The 15,434-nt window shown below is 30.2% G+C and overlaps 1 protein-coding gene, 1 long non-coding RNA gene and 1 pseudogene across 2 annotated transcripts; all 3 read left to right on the top strand.

Moving 5' to 3' along the window:
- Positions 1-4,603: 4,603 nt before the first annotated feature.
- LOC108482410 (uncharacterized) lies at positions 4,604-5,506 on the top strand. The gene is made up of 2 exons (XR_001870878.2): positions 4,604-4,945; positions 5,249-5,506. It is a non-coding gene; the product is annotated as an uncharacterized LOC108482410 (long non-coding RNA).
- Positions 5,507-6,100: 594 nt separating this feature from the next.
- Positions 6,101-8,741, top strand: LOC108486497 (chloroplast envelope quinone oxidoreductase homolog; annotated as a pseudogene).
- Positions 8,742-9,821: 1,080 nt separating this feature from the next.
- LOC108458949 (chloroplast envelope quinone oxidoreductase homolog) lies at positions 9,822-13,184 on the top strand. Its single transcript, XM_017758339.2, has 4 exons — positions 9,822-10,030; positions 10,654-10,795; positions 11,368-11,459; positions 12,359-13,184. The coding sequence occupies exons 1-4, from the start codon at positions 9,965-9,967 to the stop codon at positions 13,046-13,048; spliced, it is 990 nt and encodes a 329-aa protein (XP_017613828.1). The 5' UTR covers positions 9,822-9,964; the 3' UTR covers positions 13,049-13,184.
- Positions 13,185-15,434: the final 2,250 nt, after the last annotated feature.

Here is a 15,434-nt window from a genome sequence, read left to right as displayed (position 1 = left end):
ACTATTATTATTATTATTATTATTATTATTATTATTATTATTATTATTATGTAATAATGTAGACCTTTTATGTACGTATATGTATATACATGTTTATATATGGTGTTACTTTATTATGTTATTTTAATATCTTTATTATATTTGCTTTTTATATTTTAATATTTTAATATTTTAATTATCATGATTACTATATATTAGTGTGTGAATTTTTTATATATGTATATGTTTTTAATATATTTATGTATATACTTATGTAGCGTTGTTATTAGTCGTTTTATTCTTAATATTTATATATTATGTAAATATTCTAATATTATATTGTATATATCTATATATATATTTCAGTATATATTATGTATATATGTTTTCAATATTGTATTTTACGTATATTATTATGTATATATTTTAATGTTATTAGATATACATCTTTTATATTATTTTATGTATATTTCTAATATCATTGTATATTTCTAACATCATTATTATTTATATATATATATATGTATGCATTTATATAGCGTATGAATAGTTTTTTATTTTATTATCATTTCTAATATATATATTATATATGTTTTATATATTATGTATGTATTGTAATGTTATTAGTTACATATTTCTTATGCTTTTCCATGTATGTATTTTTTATATCATCTTATGTACGTATACAAACACTATGTTATATACGTATATAAATAATATAAAATTTTAATACCATATTATGTACGTATTGTTATCATATCTATTTTTATCCCTATTATATTTGTTGTTAATACTAGTACATACATTTTAGGAGTGTATATATACTTTTATATATAGTATTATTTTCATACATCATATATTTATTATTATACCTATTATTTTCACTATTATCACTTATTATTTTATTTTAATATTATTATGTTTTTCATATATGTTATGTACATACATTTTCAATATTTATTTCCTATATGTATGTATTATGTATATATATTTTTAACATTACTAGTTATATATTTTTACTATCTTATGTATATACTTCAAACACTATTACTATTTATATATATATATATATATATATATATATATATATTTACGTACATACTCTTAATATCATTATTATGTATATATATTCATTGTTTTTATTTCGTGTTTGATACTATTATTACGTTTAACATATCGCATGCATTATTATTGTCCTTAATATTGTTGTCGTATTTATTATGTGCTTCAATGTGTTTCTAAATCTTATTTTTTATTCCTCGCCCATTTTATATCATTTGGTTGTTCACTATTTTAAAGATTTTTATTCATGTTTTTTATAAATAAGGCAATGTACCGATTTAACATTAAGCCATAGATTTCATCGCTATATTGGATGAAATTTGTCGGCTCGTGTTAAAGACGGAACACCCTTCTAAAAAAACCGAAAAAACTAAAAGATTTTCATTTTTAATTAGATCATGATTAAATGTTAAATTGAATTCGTACTTTTGAAAATCAAGACAACACGAGTTAAATAATGATACCAATTTTGGGTGTCGCGAGGGTGCTAATACCTTACTCGTGCGTAACCGACTCCCGAACCCTATTTTTCTCTGGATTTTCACATAGATCCAAATTCAGCCTTCATTTTTGTTCAAGAATAAGTTTTCTTTTCAAAAAAGATGATTTATTAGGTGTCCGATCACACCTAGAAAAAGGATCGGTGGCGACTCCCCTTTTTAATAAAATCGAAAGTCATTTTGAAATTTTCAATAAATCGCCTCAATTAACGACTCGAAAGCTAAAATTTTTACGTCGCTACACTTGCAATCACTCTAGATATATGGTGCTTGAGTTGTGATAAAGCCAATTGTCAACGTGACATAATATTCTATTGATGCTTAGGCTAAAGCCTTTGTTGTGTTGACAGATTTTGTCCTTTACTATATACGACGAGTGTTTATTATTTTTTTTCCTGAATTGTATGACTCCATTCATTGAATGAATTAATGGATTTCCCTTTAAAAAAAATTATTCACATATATATATTCAGGGGCATAGCCAGGGGGGCTGGCATGGGCCCCGACCCCCCTAAAATGGAAAATTTTATTTTAGGACATTGAAATTTTTAAAAAATTTTAAATTAGTAAAGGTAAAATTGTACTTTGGCCCCCCCTAAAATTATAAAAATTCAATTTAATCCTTTACAAATTATAAAAATATAAACTATAAAAAATTAAAATTTCATCCGACCCCCTAAAAATTTTTCGGCTCATCAGATATATTTATAGTTAATTTTAGTTTCTTAATAAATGATGCATTATTTTAGTTAAAAAATAAATTATTATTGTATATGTCGAAACCATTTTCAAATCGAGTTTTGGAAAATGGGAATCGATTTTAAAAACAAAAACGGGAGTCGCCACCAATCTTTTTAGGTGTGATTGGATCACCTTTAAAACATTTTGTTTTAAAATCATTAGTTTTGGTCCACGAAATAAAAGAACGGGTTCGGGAGTCGGTTACGTACGAGGAAGGATTAGCACCCTCGTAACGCCCAAAAGTTGGTACCTAATCGATTATCAAATGTCTTTAATGTCGGAAATTTAAAAAAAAAATTAAGATGTAGTGCTCTTTAAAATATTTTAACTTTGAAAATTGAGATTCACTCGCGTCAAAGTATTGACATTAAGTTAACTCTTTTTGAAATTCCTATCTCGAAACAGCAAAACGCCATATCCAATAAGTTAGGACACATTGCTTTGAAATTCCAAGATAGTGGCTTGCATTTAGAAAACCTTTAAAAAAACTTAGAAGGGTACTTAATTATTCGAATTCAACGAGAAAAGTGGCAACCCAATAAGTTAGGGCACTACTTTCTCGAAATTTCCAAACACCAAGCATTGCCTTTATATTTTTTGAAATCCTTGAAGTCTCATTTTTAAAATCGATGCATGAAGGAGCGCATTAACATGATAAAACATAACATACAAGATAGTGTCTAATCATTTTTTTTGAAAACGGGATCGACTTTGGTTTTGAAAGTGAAAATTAAAACGGGAACGGATTTGAAATTCGATCCTTTCTATTAATATCGAATTTAAAATGCTTGAATTAGCTCAAATCGATTGTTTAAAGATTTCCTTATCTCGAGATATTGAAATATCACATCCCTTAAGTTAGGACACAATAACGTGAATTCCCCAAGCACAAGGTCGTCTTTTAATTTAAATGAGAGTTTCGTGTGTTTTAAAACTCGAAAAGGATATTTAGCTATTTAGAGATAACGAGAAAATCGAAACCCTGTAAGTTAGGGCACAATTCCTCGATATCTCAAAATGCATAACATTGCCTTATTTGGAAAATTATTTTTGAATAGTAGCGAATGCAATATTTAAACAACGAGTGTTATTTATTTGGAGTAAAAGTGGAACGATCCATATTGGATAAAACGTTGAAGTCTAATACACGATACGATGACGTGAGATAAAAATATAGTAATGTGCATAGAATGATAGTGCGCGGAATAATAATGCATGAATAAAATATTACACTAGTGAATGACAATAATATGAAAATATAAATAACGAATCATAGTACATGCAATAGCAACAATCATACAACATTTAAATGATAACATCAATAAATAAGGACCAATGAATTAAAATGATAAAAGGTATAAAACAAATTAAAATAAATAAAGTGTGAACAAATTTTAGAATGATAATAAATGAGTTTAAAATAAGTAATATAAAAAGGTGTCTTAAAATCCATTACCACACAAAGTAGAATTTAAAAAATGAATAATTTTATATAATATGTATATATAAAAGGGTAAAATGATATGTAAAAAACCTAAAATAAATAATGATAAAATCATTTGAAATAAGTAAAATGGGTTTAAAATAAGGTATATAAAATAATTTTAAAATAAGTAATATATAATAGTTAATTTAAAATGATATATAACAAGTTAAAAAACATATAATATGTAAAAGAATTAAAAGGACAATATAAATATACTTTGTAATAGTAACAATTCAAAGATAATAAAGAGACAGTTATTTGAAATACATAAGATACAATAACTTAAAATATATATAAAAAATTTAAAATAAATATATAATAATTTTGAAGAATTATAAATATATAAAAGCTTGAAATAAACTATATATATACATATATATATAATAGGTAAGGAATAAAAAATAATAATACATATAAAGTAGATTAAGGTAATATATATATACATAAAGCAAGTTAAGATAAATAATAAGAATTTGAATAATCAACACATTAAAATAAGTTAGAATAGATGTAAATAAGTAACATATAAAATATTTGAAATAATATGTAAATAAAACAAACACAAAAAAAGTCAATAAGTGAATTAAATAGATTTAGGTCATGACTAAAAATAAATTAAAATTCAAGGTATAAAAGTATAAATACTGAAAAGTTAATTAAGGATAAAAACGAAAACCAAATAGGATCTGAGGGCTAAATTTTAAAACAAAAGAAGACAGAAAATGGGGCTGATTGAATGGGGGTTGAAAAGGGAAAGGACTAATTGCACAAATCTCCCTTTTAGGGAAAATGCCAACCCCCCTATACCAAACGTCATCATCTCATCATCATCATCATTTAAAAACAAAACCTTTCTTTTTCATTTCATCTCCAGTTCTTTTTTTTTCAACAGAGAGCCTTTTTTTTTTGCTTTCTCTCATTCCCCTTTTCTCCCCACCCCCCGGTTTCTCTCTTTTTGGCTAGGTTTTTAAGACCCATCCTAGCCGCCGTCGTCTCGACTCCACCATGGGTGGTGGTTAAAACCGCAAGGGACGTTTTTAGGCCCGTTTCAGAGCTATTCAAAGGCCACGTTTCCTTTAGCCCGAAGACGAGAAGGAAGGAGATCCTTTTACCCCCTTTGGAATCGACTCTGTCGACGAAGATGAGGCTCCGTCGGCGCGACTCCGGTGCGGTCCAGGTAAGTGTTTCCTTCCTTTTTGTTCAGAGAATAAATTTCTAAAAAAAATATGATATGAAATGTAAAAAATACCAAAAGAACATGAGAATAGAAATCGAAATCGACCTTTCCTCTTTTTTTTTTTGCTTTTTTGATTGCTTAATATGCGTGATACAATTTTTGTATCTTCCCCCCACTTCGTTTTGACTTCTTCTTGGCTTTATAGCCGATTACAATAGTAGAAAAATATTGTTTTTCTTTGTCTCTACCACTGTTCGTATCTTGTTTCGATTTTCTGCTCCTTGTTTGTCTTTTATTTTGCAGGTGTAGTCAGAGGCGTGGAGGGCAAAAGGTATGGGCAATGGTATGGGACGCCTGTTTTGGGTGTTGTGCACCCTGAGGCCAGCACATGGAGGCAGCGGCGCAAGGCTTGTGGAGCTAGGGTTTGAATTGTTGAAAAGTTTTAAGATAGTTGGGCTAGGATTTTGACTTGGGCTTGGGCATTGGGTTAATGGGCTGATCTGGTCTGTATTTTGATTTGTAAAAGGACTGTATAAATGGACATTTTGATTTTTTTCAAAATTTGGTTTATTTATTTTAAGGCCCGGGCAAAATATGGGTTCTACAGTATACATGTAAATATATCTCAATTACATCTATATATAAATATAAGTTTTAAAATTATTAATTTTTTCAATAATTTAATCTAATAACTATTAATTTTAAATTTACTTGTAGAAAAATTAAAATAGTTAAGATAAAAAATTTAAAATTAGCTGAAATACCAAAATTTTGTACTAGTCAATACAAGTCAGTATTGACCAAAAAAAGTTGAAACACACCGAAAATTTAACCAAAATGGAACGTAGACTATTTGATACTGGTTTAGAATCGGAATGGTATGATCAATAACCAGTTCATTACCAACTACCATATTAAAAGCATACAATTTTGGGTTGTATAATATAGTTTCTCATCGGATAAGTTGACGTTTACCATAATTAAGATCAATTTTGTATAGAATAACAAAGTCATTCAATTTTAACGAATCAATAAATGTTTTCGAAATCGTAATATTCTGATTAATCTTTTCAATACAAGTACTTTCTAAAAAGATAAAGTGTGCTCCACTCCTATAAACAGATAACCACATGATTGGAGAAACAATTTGACTGAGCATTTGGTTGAGAAATTTTTTATCAGGAAAGGAACTATCATAGATTCAAATTCAAAATTGTTACTATAAAATATAAATAACTTCTCCTATCACCTTAACATACAAATATATATTAAAACAAAAACTAAATAATACAAATCCCACCTACGGTATCCAAACGCCATTCTCTGAACTTCATTTTTCCTTCAAAATAAAGCTTCGATTTGATCTCTTTTAGTGAAAAAATGGCTGAAAATCTTATGCATGCTTTACAATATAACAGCTATGGCGGAGGCGCTGCTGCTTTGAAGGTGAAAATCTACTTCATTACAATGATTTATTTTGCTTTTCTTTTTTTTTTTGTACCGTTTTTTTTCATTTAATTTTGTTTGGTTGAGATATTAGTTCGTCTTTTAAGTGGAGATTTCAATTAAGGTTGTTAATCTAGTGTTTATATTGATCTAAGTTTGTTCTTCGGATTCAAAATTCTATTAGTTAAATTTGTGATTTAAGAAAGCATGAAGATGATTCCAATGTGTGCCGTGAGTTACTAAGGAAGTGGAATTTTCTGGAACGGAAATGAACTAGGGATTTGGTATTCGGAATTAAAATTTCACAAAAAGGATCTGAGATTGAGAGGTTGACTTGATGGAGAAGTTAAGTCTTGACCCATTTTATCGTCGGATTCAAATTTTTATTAGTTAAATTTGTGATTGAAAGCATATAGATAATTTGAATGAGTGCCGCAAAGCACTAGGATAGTGGAATTTTCTGGAAATGAAGTAAATTAAGGATTTGCTGAGACGGAGAGGTTGATACTTGACAGTGAAGTTAAGTGTTTAAATTTTTTATATGGACCTGCTTGATATAAACTTGAAAAAATAACCGGCAGGGACTTGATTTTATAACGCTGTGAATTTTTGTGCTTTTTACAGCATGTTGAAGTTCCGATCCCAACTCCAAATAAAGGTGAAATTTTGCTTAAACTGGAGGCAATTAGTCTAAACCCAGCTGACTGGAAAATACAGAAAGGGATGCTGCACCCACTTTTACCTAGAAAATTCCCCTTCATACCTGGTAGTTTATATATTATCGAGACTCTTTCTTTTTATGAATGATGTTTGAACCAGACCGGTAGGGGTACCAGTCCAGATAATGGCTTTGAACCGGTACAGACCGGTTGAACCGATGGTTTACATTTGTGGAGTTTGCTTTAATTGCAACTATTGATGGGAAAAAATGTGTCTATTTGTTAACTCAAGTGATCATTAAAGGACAGAATTTGTCTAGTTGTTAAGGCTTATCCTTTTTTATAATTAACCAACAAAATAATAGACTGGTTTGTAGGTCTCTTAGTTTAAGCACTTGTGGTTATTTGATGGTAATTTTTGGCATCCTATTGTCATAGAGCTAATGCTTTTAAAACTTGAAGATTTGATATCTCAAATGAAAGTTGTCTAGCTATATACCATTTGTAAGTTATATTAAAGAACCAGTCTTCAGTAAGATTTGCAGTTTTCCCTCTGTTAATATTTGGATCGCCGCATTTTAATCATCGGTTAAAGATTTTTATTTTCTTGTGCAGCAAGTGATGTAGCCGGAGACGTCGTAAAGGTTGGAGCAGGAGTCACAAATTACAAAGTTGGGGATAAAGTTGTGTCTCTGCTTCATCATTTTGTAAGTTCTCATTCTCATTCTTAACCCCGCCACCCCCCAAAAAAAAAACCAACATAAAAAGTCCTGCCCTGTTGTCTCGTATTATAAACGAATCAATATCAATTATGTAGATTGCTATTGCCATCTTCTAATATGAATTAGATTTGAAATGATAAACCGGAGCTGGACTAGCTGAATATGCTGTGGCTAAGGAGAATCTGACAGTTGCAAGGCCACCAGAAATACCAGTTGCCGAAGCCGCTGGTTTACCCATGGCTGGTCTCACAGCTCACCAAGCTGTCACCCATGGGGCAGGGGTCAAGCTTGACGGAAGTGGCCAGCAATTAAACCTCTTGATTACTGCTGCTTCAGGTGGTATAGGTCATTATGCAGTTCAACTAGCAAAGCTTGGAAACACACATGTAACAGCACTTGTGGGGCTCGTAATCTGGATTTTGTCAAAAGCCTCGGAGCAGACGAGGTTCTTGACTACAAAACTCCCGACGGTGCAACTCTGAAAAGCCCTTCCGGTCGCAAATACGATGTAGTTATCCACTGTGCTTCTGGTATTACTTGGTCTACCTTTGAACCTAATCTAAGTTCAAACGGGAAGGTAATCGACATAACCCCTGGTCTTAGTGCTTTCCTGACTTGTGCTATGAAAAAGCTTACCTTCTCAAAGAAGAAGATGGTACCACTGCAATTGTCACCTAAAAAGGAGAACCTCGATTATCTGGTAAACTCAGTGAAAGACGGGAAGCTTAAGACGGTAATCGATTCAAAGTATCCCCTAAGTAAGGCTGAGGAAGCATGGGCTAACAGCATTGATGGTCATGCCACTGGTAAGATCATTGTGGAGCCTTAATCTATGAAATATTACTTTTTACTTACTACAGTGATGCTTGGTGGTCATGCTGCTTGTGTGTATAATTGGGATTTGTGTATCTTAAAAATTATGTGTATGAAATGTATGGTTAATATACACATTGGATGACATTGCAAAAATTTCTTAACGTGTTATAAGCTTTGTATTCACAAATTTAGCTCTTCTTTTATATGTTTCCTACTTTTCCTTACTTTTTCTAGTTGATAAATTGAGCAATGAAATGTTGTTATGACTTGGATTTATATGTGTTTTTTTTCATGTCTATTTTATAATTTATATTCGAATTAATAGTTATCTTTTTAATAATCTCGATTTTAAGATTAAAAATACTTGTTGAAACTTGTATGGCTTTTCACTGGTAGCATATTTCAAAATTTTTAAAATTAAAGTTGTACTTATAAATTAAATTGCTTGTTAATAATATCTATTATATATAATATTTGAAAGTTTATTGAGCAAATTTTTATAAATTATATTTTATTAAAAATATTTAAAATTTATTAAATTACTTTTTATCTTATTTTCAATTATTTATTGTAACACATTAATTTTTATTTTTATAGGATGTAATAAAAATAAAAATTAATTATATAAATAAGTGTGAACACAACTTATACATAATACAAAAGTTAATAACGAAAATTAATCTAAACTATTAAAAACTATTAAATCTTGTCACACATAATATAGGTGAAAATGCATGTAACAAAGTTTTAAAAAATGAAAAAATTGATATGACAACAAAAATGGAGTTAGAAAAATAAAAAATAATATTTTATGTTCAGGTTTCATTATATTTATCTATTTTTCTAAATTTTATATAAAAACAAATAAAATTACCCTTAAAATTATTTCTATTACTAATTAAAAATAATAAATTTTAATAAATTCACTCTTAAATATAGTGGAATAATAAATAATAGATAAATAATATATTTACTCATAAATCTTCTCTCAATCTATAAATAAAAAATAATGTGTTTTAACATACTTAAACTTTCATTCTCTTGTATTAACAATAATATTCATATAAATCAAACAAATACTCCATCTAACTTCACTCTAAGTTTATAATATATTAGAGACTTAAATATGGTAACAGATAATAGATAACAAATTAAACATTTCGAGAGATTTCTTGCAAAATCATCGAGGGTATATCCGTCAAGTCAACAATGTGGTCCCCATTTGTTTAAATGGTTATGGCTATCGCCTAGCAGTTAACAATACGAATCCCCACCTACGTTATCCTCCGCCATTCTCTGAACTTTATTTTTCCTTCGAAAAAAAAAAAACAAAACAAAACAAAAAAACTTCGATTTTATCTCTTTTAATTGAAAAAATGGCTGAAAATCTTATGCATGCTTTACAATATAACAGCTATGGCGGAGGCGCTGCTGGTTTGAAGGTAAATATCTACTTTCTTATGATGATTTATTTTGCTTTCCGTAGTGTTTTGTCGCATATATAATTTTGTTTAGTTGAGATATTAATTCGTTTTTTAAGTGAAGATTTCAAAAGGTTTTTAATCTAGTGTTTATATTGATCTAAGTTTGCTCTTCGGATTCAAAATACTATCAGTTAAATTTGTGATTGAAAAAGCATGAAGATGATTTCAGTGAGTGCCGTGAGTTACTATGGAAGTGGAATTTTCTGGAACGGAAATGAACTAGGGATTTGCTATTCGGAATTAAAATTTCACAAAAAGGATCTGAGATTGAGAGGATGACTTGATAGTTAAATGTTGAGCGATTTTATCGTCGCATTCAAAATTTTATTTGTTAAATTTGTAATGGAAAGCATATGGATAATTTGAATGAGTGCTGCGAGGCAGTAGGATAGTGGAATTTTCTGGAATGGGAGTAAATTAAGGATTTGCTCTTTTGAAGAGATCTGAGACTGAGGCTGGTACTTGACAGTGAAGTTGAGTGTTTAAATTTTTTATATGGACCTGCTTGATATAAGCTTGAAAAACTAATAGCCAGCGACTTGATGTCATAACGGCTTTGAATTTTTTTGTGCTTGTTACAGCATGTTGAAGTTCCGATCCCCACTCCAAATCAAGGTGAAATTTTGCTTAAACTGGAGGCAACTAGTCTAAACCCAGTTGACTGGAAAATACAGAAAGGGATGCTGCGCCCATTTTTACCTAGAAAATTCCCCTACATACCTGGTAGTTTATTTATTTTATCCTTTCACGACTGTTTTGGTCTTGAAATATTATCGAGACTCTTTTACTTTTACTTGGTTAGTGGTATTTGTATTTAATTTACACTATCTGTTAAGTATCTGAAGTTACATCAGTCTTCAATATCTGGGTTTGTTGTAGTACCATGTCAAATTCCCAATCAGTATTCAACTTCGAATCTAATTTGCTTCGATTTACATTGTGAAGTTTGCTTTAGTAGTAACAATTGATGGGAAGAAATGTGTATTTGTTAACTCAAGTTTTTATTAAAGGACAGAATTTGTCTATTTGTTAAGGCATATCTTTTTTCTATAATTAACCAACATAATAATAGACTGGTTGGTAGGTCTCCTAGGTTAAGCAGTTGTGGTTATTTGATGGTAATTTTTGGCATCCTATTGTCATGGAAGATTTGATATCTCAAACGAAAGTTGTCTATATACCGTTTGCAAATTATATTAAAGAACCCATCATCAGTAAGCTTTGTAGTTTTCTCTGTCTATATTTGGATTGCTGCATTTTAAGCATTGGTCAAAGAAAATTTTTTTCATGTGCAGCTTCTGATGTAGCGGGAGAAGTTGTAAAAGTTGGACCGGGAGTCACAAATTACAAAGCTGGGGATAAAGTTGTGTCTATGCTCCATCATTTTGTAAGTTCTCATTCTCATTCTTAATCCTTCCCCCCACCTGAAAAAAAAAATCAGCATAAAAGGTCTGGCCCTTAGGCTCTCAACTGGCATGTCATTAATCATTCTGAGAACAATCAGAAAGGAGATTTCTTCATGAAGAGTGGAAGAATCACCGGCATTTTACTAGCTTAATAGATCACAATTTGAAAAATAGTTAATGATATTTGTGTTTTTGGTATTAGCTCAAGCAATTAATTGAGCACCGTGCTTGGTAGGACTTTAGGCAACAATTATTGAGGTAAAATATGGATCTCCTTATGGCCAAAAAATCAACTTCAGAATCCAACAATGACAGAACAACATAAATTGTAGCCCCATAAAAAGGATTTTTATGGACTGGTTCTACATTTTTTGTTCTAAATAAACCATGTTGATCTTCCAATGAGTGATCTTGATTAGCTCTAGTTATGAGAACTGGTTAGCATTGGCCTGCTTGCCTGATTAGATTAATCAAAGTAAATTGAAGCTGTCATCCCCAGAATTTGAAATCCTGAAAGCTTTTGGCTTTCTTTATTTTGCTTGTATTGATAGTGATGCTAGAGAAATATAGGTATATTCGATGTTTCACTGGCCTTATTACAACTATAGGATTATCCTGAGACCCCAGATCTTATTACAACTTCTACTTTTCATATCGAGTTATATCGTGTTTAGAATGCAAAAACTATCTACGTGGATATCATTCCTGAGGTAGTGATTTTACTCTCATCATGTGGCCATTTGGCTGAGAGAAACTTAGATATCATTACTGCAGGCCAGTGGTTCGGTGAATTTATCTTCTATTCGTATTATCAATGAATCAGTATCAGTTATGTCGATTGCTATGGCTATCTTCTATTATGAATTATTTGCAATGATAGACTGGAGGTGGACTAGCTGAATATGCTGTGGCTAAGGAGAATCTGACCGTTGCAAGGCCACCGGAAGTATCAGCTGCCGAAGGTGCAGGTTTGCCTGTTGCTGGTCTTACAGCTCACCAGGCACTCACCCAGTCGGCTGGGGTCAAGCTTGATGGAAGTGGCCAGCAAGTAAACCTCTTGATTACTGCTGCTTCAGGTGGTGTAGGTCAATATGCAGTTCAACTAGCAAAGCTTGGAAACACCCATGTGACAGCCACTTGTGGGGCTCGCAATCTGGATTTTGTCAAAAGCCTCGGAGCAGATGAGGTTCTTGACTACAAAACTCCCGATGGTGCAGCTCTAAAAAGCCCTTCGGGTCGCAAATATGATGCAGTGATCCACTGTGCAATGGGCATTCCTTGGTCTACCTTTGAACCTAATCTAAGTTCAAACGGGAAGGTAATCGATATAACCCCGGGTCCTAGTGCTCTGCTAACTTTTGCTATGAAAAAGCTTACCTTCTCAAAGAAGAACCTGGTACCACTGCTATTGTCACCTAAGAAGGAGAACCTTGAATATCTCGTTAACTTAGTGAAAGATAAGAAGCTTAAGACGGTAATTGATTCAAAGCATCCCTTAAGTAAGGCTGAAGAAGCATGGGCTAAGAGCATTGATGGCCATGCCACTGGTAAGATCATTGTGGAGCCTTAATCTATGAAATATTACTTTATACTTACTACAGGGATGCTTGAAGGACATATTGCTTGTTTGTATAATTATGATTTTTTTGCACTTTGAAATTTATGTTTATGGAATGTTTGGTTAATATATTGCAAAATTTTCTTAACGTGTTGTAAGCTTCGAATTCACAAATTTAGCTCTGCTTTCATGTGGCTCCTACATCTCCTTGCTTTTCTTGGTTGATAATTTGAACAATGAAATGTTGTTGGAAGTTGGACCATCTTGTGTTTTTTTTTTCCCAGTTAATGGTTATTTTTCCTTGTAATATCATTTTCAAGGTTTAAATTTGCAATATTTCTTTGATAGTGTAGTGTCTCTTATCGTTACATTTAATACTTGTTGGTATTTGTATACTTTTTATATTTCAAATTTTTTAAATTAAAATTTTGCTTTATCAATATTTATGATATTAAAATATTTGAAAGTTTAATTTTGTCAATTTTATTTAGTTCTAAAATATTTAAAAATGATTAAATTATTTTTTTATTGTAACACATTAATTTTGATTTTTATCGTTGTCAATTAAATTGATCTTGGGACATTAAATTATTCATCAGTTAAAATTATATCTTTGTAGAGTTTTTAAAATAATATATGGAATAATTATTGTTTAAGTACATATTGTACATCTGTTACCTTCTCATCAGTTTGTACTGATGATTAAGAATCTTGCAATCTATGGTTGATGTATGCGATTCAATCAAAATCTATCATCATAGTTCATGCATTGACTAATCATTTCAACTGATTTTTTAGCCTTGACTATAATAATTTATTGGTCAAATTTTACTTATTTGTACTTGTAGATGCGTAAGGTATGAGTTTAATTTTTATAATTTAATTTAAAAAATTTTTAATTGATTTGTTTTAGTTATTATGATAATAATTAAATTTATTTCAATTAAATTAAATTTTAATTTTATATTATGTTTAAAGTTGTAAAATTTATCCATATTCTCTTATTTAGTAAATTTTAGTTTTTCAAAATTTAAAATTTTAGTCTTGACGTAAATGATAATCACTAAATCTATTAATTGATTTTTATGAGTGATATGTTAAAATAGCAAGTTAACATTGACATAATATATTTGCCGCATAAAATTTTAAAAAATATAACTTAATTTAACCATTATTATTTAGTTAAAATTTTAAAAATAAATATTCAAAATCAAACAAGTTAAAGTAAAAACTAAACACACAACTTTTATATATATAGTACAACAATAAATAGTATAAATAAATTTAATCTATTAACAATTATTAGATTTCGTCATAAGGGTGAAAAATGTATGTAATAAATATAATAACAAAAAATAATTTTGGATGAAGTGATAAAGTTAAAAGATTAAAAATCATAATGTTTTGAGTTTAAATCCCATTATCATGGCTATCTATTTTTTTAGATTTTATATGTAAAAGGATAAAATTACCTTTAAAATTATATTTAGTATTGATTTAAATGAGAAGTTTTTGAAATATTGACAGATGTAGTGTAGAGCAGGTTGAGCTTTGGGCGATTTACGATGGAGTCCTTCTGACGTGGGTGTTAATTGGGCTAATATTATTGTCGATAAGAATTGCGCTCAAGCTGTGGAAGCCATTTTAGATAAATCTTCTGGGCATTTGAACAAGGATTTGGTCTTGAGAATCCAGGAGTTATGTAGGAGATAATGGTAGGTGATTGTACAACAAACTCTTAAAAAAGCCAATGTAGCTGTGCTTACACTAGTTAGGATGATGAGAGCTTTCCTTTATGGTCTGATAGCCTTTATGGAAACTTCGACAGTGGTCGTGGAGCAATTACAATTGAATGTTCGGCTTATGTGTGATGGTATTGGAATAATTTTATAATTGCTTCCATTTTTTTATCTAAAAAAATAGGAAGTTTTTAATAAATTCATTATTGAGTTGTGACTCAATTAAAAATGATATTAATTTAATAAAAGACTTAAATATGATAATAAACATTTAAATATGATTGTACAAGCCCAATTTTGGACCCAAACCCAAGCCCACTAAATACCCACTACACTAAAAACCACTAAATCCCTAGCCCAAAACCCATCTACTAACCCACTAAGCCCAACAGTAACCTAAAAACACCAAAACCAAAGAAAGAAACCCTAGCCGCCAAACATGTGCTCCCTCTCGCTCCACCACCGACGCCTGCAAGTGGCCTCTGCTCCACCACCGTTTACCTGCATCAATAAAGGAAAAAGAGACAGACAACAAAGAAGCAAGTTGTAAAAAATGCCTATAAGAGGCTGAATCCAAAACCATTGTAGGGATCGGCATTTTTGATAAATAAGAAACAATATTAGATTTGAAAAAAAGATACAAAGCAAAGAACAGATAT

Source organism: Gossypium arboreum, chromosome 7 (genome assembly GCF_025698485.1).
Source record: "Gossypium arboreum isolate Shixiya-1 chromosome 7, ASM2569848v2, whole genome shotgun sequence".
NCBI lineage: Eukaryota > Viridiplantae > Streptophyta > Magnoliopsida > Malvales > Malvaceae > Gossypium > Gossypium arboreum.
Note: the sequence above shows the minus strand (reverse complement) of the source record. Positions and strands in the feature narration are given on the sequence as shown.